The 5,000-nt window shown below is 50.6% G+C and overlaps 1 protein-coding gene across 1 annotated transcript in view; it reads left to right on the forward strand.

The window, feature by feature from the left end:
- The window catches only part of LOC129715966 (transmembrane protein 164-like), a 36,326-nt gene extending 31,437 nt beyond the window's left edge, over positions 1-4,889 (forward strand). Inside the window, exons 6-7 of the mRNA XM_055665851.1 lie at positions 2,589-2,689; positions 4,353-4,889. Of these exons, the coding sequence (XP_055521826.1) occupies positions 2,589-2,689; positions 4,353-4,544 (293 nt within the window). The 3' untranslated portion in view covers positions 4,545-4,889. The remainder of the gene's footprint in view (positions 1-2,588; positions 2,690-4,352) is intronic.
- The last annotated feature ends 111 nt before the right edge of the window (positions 4,890-5,000 follow it).

The raw sequence follows: 5,000 nt of genomic DNA on the forward strand, positions 1-5,000 counted from the left end.
AGATCGTAGTTCAGGACCGCTCTCTGGTTGTGGTGGGATGGTTCAGTTTCCTGATAACAGCCGGGAAGAAACTGTTCTCTGAATCTGGAGGTGTGCGTTTGTTTTCACACTTCTGTACCTCATGCCTGATGAGAGAGGGGGGAAGAGGGAGTGACCGGGGGTGAGACTGGTCCTTGATGATGCTGCTGGCCTTGCCGAGGCAGCGTGAGGTGTAGATGGAGTCAATGGAAGAGAGTTTGGTTTGTGAGACGGTTTGGGCTGCGTCCACAATTCTCTGCGATTTCTTGCGGTCTTGGACGGAGCTGTTCCCAAACCGTGCTGTGATGCATCCTGATAAAATACTTTCCACGGCGCATCTGTAGAAGTTGGTGAGAGTTGTAGGGGCCATGCCGAGTGATGAGAAACCTATTCTAGATCTTGTCAGTTGATAGATTTGAATTTCCATGATGCGTTAGCGAATTCTTTGAACTTTGTCACCAGTTTAGTTTTTAACAGCAAGGAAACAGGCCCTTCGGCCCATCGAGTCCACACTAGTTCCCACGCTCACCATCGATCACCCATTCGTACTAGTTCTATGTTATCACACTTTCTACACACTGGGGGGCAGTTTTACAGAGGGCCAACTAACTGATTAAATCCACACGTCTTTTGGATGTAGGAAGAAACTAGAGGAAGGAGATGAGGAGAAATGTCTTTAGTCAGAGGGTGGTGAATCTGTGGAACTCATTGCCACAGAAGGCTGTGGAGGCCAAGTCAGTGGATATTTTTAAGGCAGAGATAGATAGATTCTTGATCAGTACGGGTGTCAGGGGTTATGGGGAGAAGGCAGGAGAATGGGGTTAGGAGGGAGAGATGGATCAGCCATGATTGAATGGTGGAGTAGACTAGATGGGCCAAATGGCCTAATTCTGTTCCAATCAAGTTTACTGATGATACAAAAGTGAGTGGTTTTGCAGATAGTGAAGATGGTTGTGAACGATTACAGCAGGAACTGGATCTGGATCAATTGGCCAGGTGGGTGGAGGAATGGTTGATGGAGTTTATTACAGAGAAGTGAGGTGTTGCATTTTGGGATGTCGAACAAGGGCAGGACCTACACAGTGAATGGTAGGCCTCTGGGTAGTGTTGTAGAGCAGAGGGATCGAGGAGTACAGGTGCATGGTTCCTTGAAGGTTGAGTCACAGGTAGATAAGGTGGTCAAAAAGGCTTTTGGCACATTGGCCTTCATCAGTCAGAGTATTGAGTATAGAAGTTGGGAGGTCATGTTGCAGTTGTATAAGACGTTGGTGAGACCACATTTAGAATATTGTGTTCAGTTCTGGGCACCATGTTGTAGGAAAGATGTTGTCAAGCTGGAAAGGGTTCAGAAAAGATTTTCGAGGATGTTGCCAGGACTAGAGGGTGTGAGCTACAGGGAGAGGTTGAGTAGGCTGGGTCTCTATTCCTTGAAGCGCAGGAGGATGAGGGGTGATCTTATAGAGGTGTATAAAATCAGAGAGGAATAGATCGGGTAGATGCACAGAGTCTCTTGCCCAGAGTAGGGGAATCGAGGACCAGAGGACATGGGTTCAAGGTGAAAGGGAAAAGATTTCATAGGAATCTGAGGAGGTGCCAGAGGAGGTGGATGAGGCTGGGACGATCCCATTGTTTAAGAAACAGACATACACATATACACACACATATATATGCACACACACACATATACACACGCACAAGATCAGAATTTTAATGATATGATATGATATATGATATGATATGGTATATGATATGATATATATATATTTATACACACACATATACACACACATATACACACACGTATACACACACATACATACGTACAAGATCAGAGTTTTAATAAGTATATGGTATGATATATAGAAATATACAAACATAGAAAATAGTTGCAGGAGTAGGCCATTCGGCCCTTCGAGCCTATACCGCCATTCAATATGATCATGGCTGATCATCCAACTCAGTATCCTGTACCTGCCTTCTCTCCATACCCCCTGATCCCTTTAGCCACAAGGGCCACATCTAACTCATCTAAATATAGCCAATGAACTGGCCTCAACTACCTTCTGTGGCAGAGAATTCCACAGATTCACCACTCTCTGTGTGAAAAATGTTTTCCTCAGCTCGGTCCTAAAAGATTTCCCCCTTATCCTTAAACTGTGACCCCTTGTTCTGGACTTCCCCAACATTGGGAACAATCTTCCTGCATCTAGCCTGTCCAACCCCTTAAGAATTTTGTAAGTTTCTATAAGATCCCCCCTCAATCGTCTAAATTCTAGCGAGTACAAGCCAAGTCTATCCAATCTTTCTTCATATGAAAGTCCTGACATCCCAGGAATCAGTCTGGTGAACCTTCTCTGTACTCCCTCTATGGCAAGAATGTCCTTCCTCAGATTAGGATATTTATATTTATACACACACATACAGATATATATTTTACATAGTGCTATGCTTACACGCTGCTAGTAAGAATTTCATTGTTCCGTTTCGGAGGCACATGACGAAAAATCACTCTTGCCTCTCGGATGTGCACATGGACCACGCTGAATAATCCTCTTGTCTGCATCCTCCAGGTGTATACAAGCCAGAGCCTTTGGGAGACTTCAAGTGGGCAGTATTGGCTACAGGACTGCTCTTTCTCTACCACTATACCATCCTTCAGGCCCTGGCCCTGGTGAGTAGGCCGCACATATATACATAGAACCTATTTTTGCGGCTAGGTTTGTATTCAATGGATAAGGATGGATTTAACGGAAAATTACTGCCTTTTAAGTCAACAGGGTCTGAAGAAGGGTCTCGACCCAAAACGTCACCCGTTCCTTCTCTCCAGAGACGCTGCCTGTCCCGCTGAGTTACTCCAGCATTTTGTGTCTATCTTCGGTTTAAACCTGCATCTCCAGTTCCTTCCTACCTACCCTGTAGTTCTATGTTAAAGACCATAGACAACAGGTGCAGGAGTAGGCCATTCGGCCCTTTGAACCAGCACCGCCATTCAATGTGATCATGGTTGATCATCCACAATCAGTACCCCGTTCCTGCCTTCTCCCCAGATCCCCTGACTCCGCTATCTTTAAGAGCCCTATCTAGCTCTCTGTCTTGAAAGTGTCCAGAGAACCGGCCTCCACCGTCCTCTGAGGCAGAGAATTCCACAGACTCACAACTCTCTGTGAGAAAAAGTGTTTCCTCGTCTCCGTTCTAAATGGCTTACCCCTTATTCTTAAACTGTGCGTGGCCCCTGGTTCTGGACCCCCGCAACATCGGGAACATGTTTCCTGCCTCTAGCGTGTCCAAGCCCTTAACAATTCCCGCCATCCTGGGAATTAACCTGGTGAACCTACGCTGCATTCCCTCAATAGCAAGAATGTCCTATGATCGTGGTCAAGAATAAGGACCGCCCTTGTCTCGTATTTGACCGCTACTACTCGGGTCGAGGGGGCTGTCGGGTCGGAGCACCGCGTCCGGTCCCGACTCACCCGTCCCGACGTAGTGCAGCCCGTGGGGTGCAGCAGCAGCAGCAGCGCCTCGCCCGTGGCCCCGTCGGTCGGTCGGCAGCCCGGCCAGCTGTCCGACCTTCGCACCTTCGCTCACCGCCAACACCAGCACCACCCCTCCTTCTCACGGCCAATCATCGGTTCACGCGTTGGACGTGGCGCCGGACTTTGCGCGCGGCCCCCGGGCCAAAACTCCTCAGCTGGCCCCGCCGGCTGGGCATTGTGTACAGTCCAGCACCCGGGGCCAACTCATCATTCACCCAGACACGGCCCAGTCAGTCAACGAATTGCCGTGGGGAATTTGTCCCGTATTTTGACCTGTTGTCCCTTATTTGGGAGTGAGGAAGTCGGCGAGCCTATTTGTGTTGGAGGGCGCGGGCGCGGGCGCTGTGACCTGTTCCCGTGGCGTGGACGAGATGTTTAAGAAGGAACTGCAGATGCTGGAAAAATCTAAGGTCGACAAAAATGCTGGAGAAACTCAGCGGGTGAGGCAGCATCTATGGAGAGAAGGAATAGGTGACGTTTCGGGTCGAGACCCTTCATCAGACTGAGGGGGGGGTGGGGAAAGAAGAAAGGAAGAGGCGGAGACAGTGGGCTGTGGGAGAGCTGGGAAGGGGAGGGGAAGGAGGGAGAAAGCAAGGACTACCTGAAATTGGAGAAGTCAATGTTCATACCACTACCTAAGCAAAAATATGAGGTGCTGCTCCTCCAATTTGCAGTGGGACTCACTCTGGCCATGGAGGAGGCCCAGGACAGAAAGGTCGGATTGGGAATGGGAGGGGGCTCCGGGAGATCAGGTGATTGTGTGTTCCTGTGGGGTCATTGTGTGTTTGGACATGTCCGCAGGTGACGATGGTGAACCTGAACAGCATGCTGTGCCCGGCTGTGTCCGACCCCTTCCACGGGCCCTTCTACCGGATGTGGGCGTCCCTGCACCAAACGGCCCTGCTGATGGTCCACGGCAAGCTGCTGACTCTCCTCTCCCTCGCCCTGCCCACCCTGGCCCGGGGACTCAGACACGGGCACAAGCTGGAGTGAGCGAGTGGGAGTGTGCTGGCAAACGCCAGCCGGTGGACAGAGGGCGAGAGGGGGAGAGGGAGGGAGAGAGAGAGAGAGAGAGAGAGAGAGAGACGCCCTCGCGGGTGGAAGGGGACGCAGCCAGAGCTGTGGACGGCACTTCTGTTCCGTCCCCGTTCCCCCCGCACGCCCACGGTGACCACACGGACCCTTCGCTACGGAGCCACAATGTGGGTGGGGCACAGCAACGCAGCACTCTCTCACACGCAGGAGAGAGAACAGAGGTACAGGCACACACACCCCACACGCACACACGCACGCACACACACACACACACACACACACACCCCACACACACACACACACACCCCACCACACACACACGCACACGCACACATCCCTGTCTCACACACACACACACACACACACACACACACACACACACACACACTGTCTCACACACACACACACACACAC

Source organism: Leucoraja erinacea, unplaced genomic scaffold (assembly GCF_028641065.1).
Source record: "Leucoraja erinacea ecotype New England unplaced genomic scaffold, Leri_hhj_1 Leri_155S, whole genome shotgun sequence".
NCBI classification, from domain to species: domain Eukaryota; kingdom Metazoa; phylum Chordata; class Chondrichthyes; order Rajiformes; family Rajidae; genus Leucoraja; species Leucoraja erinaceus.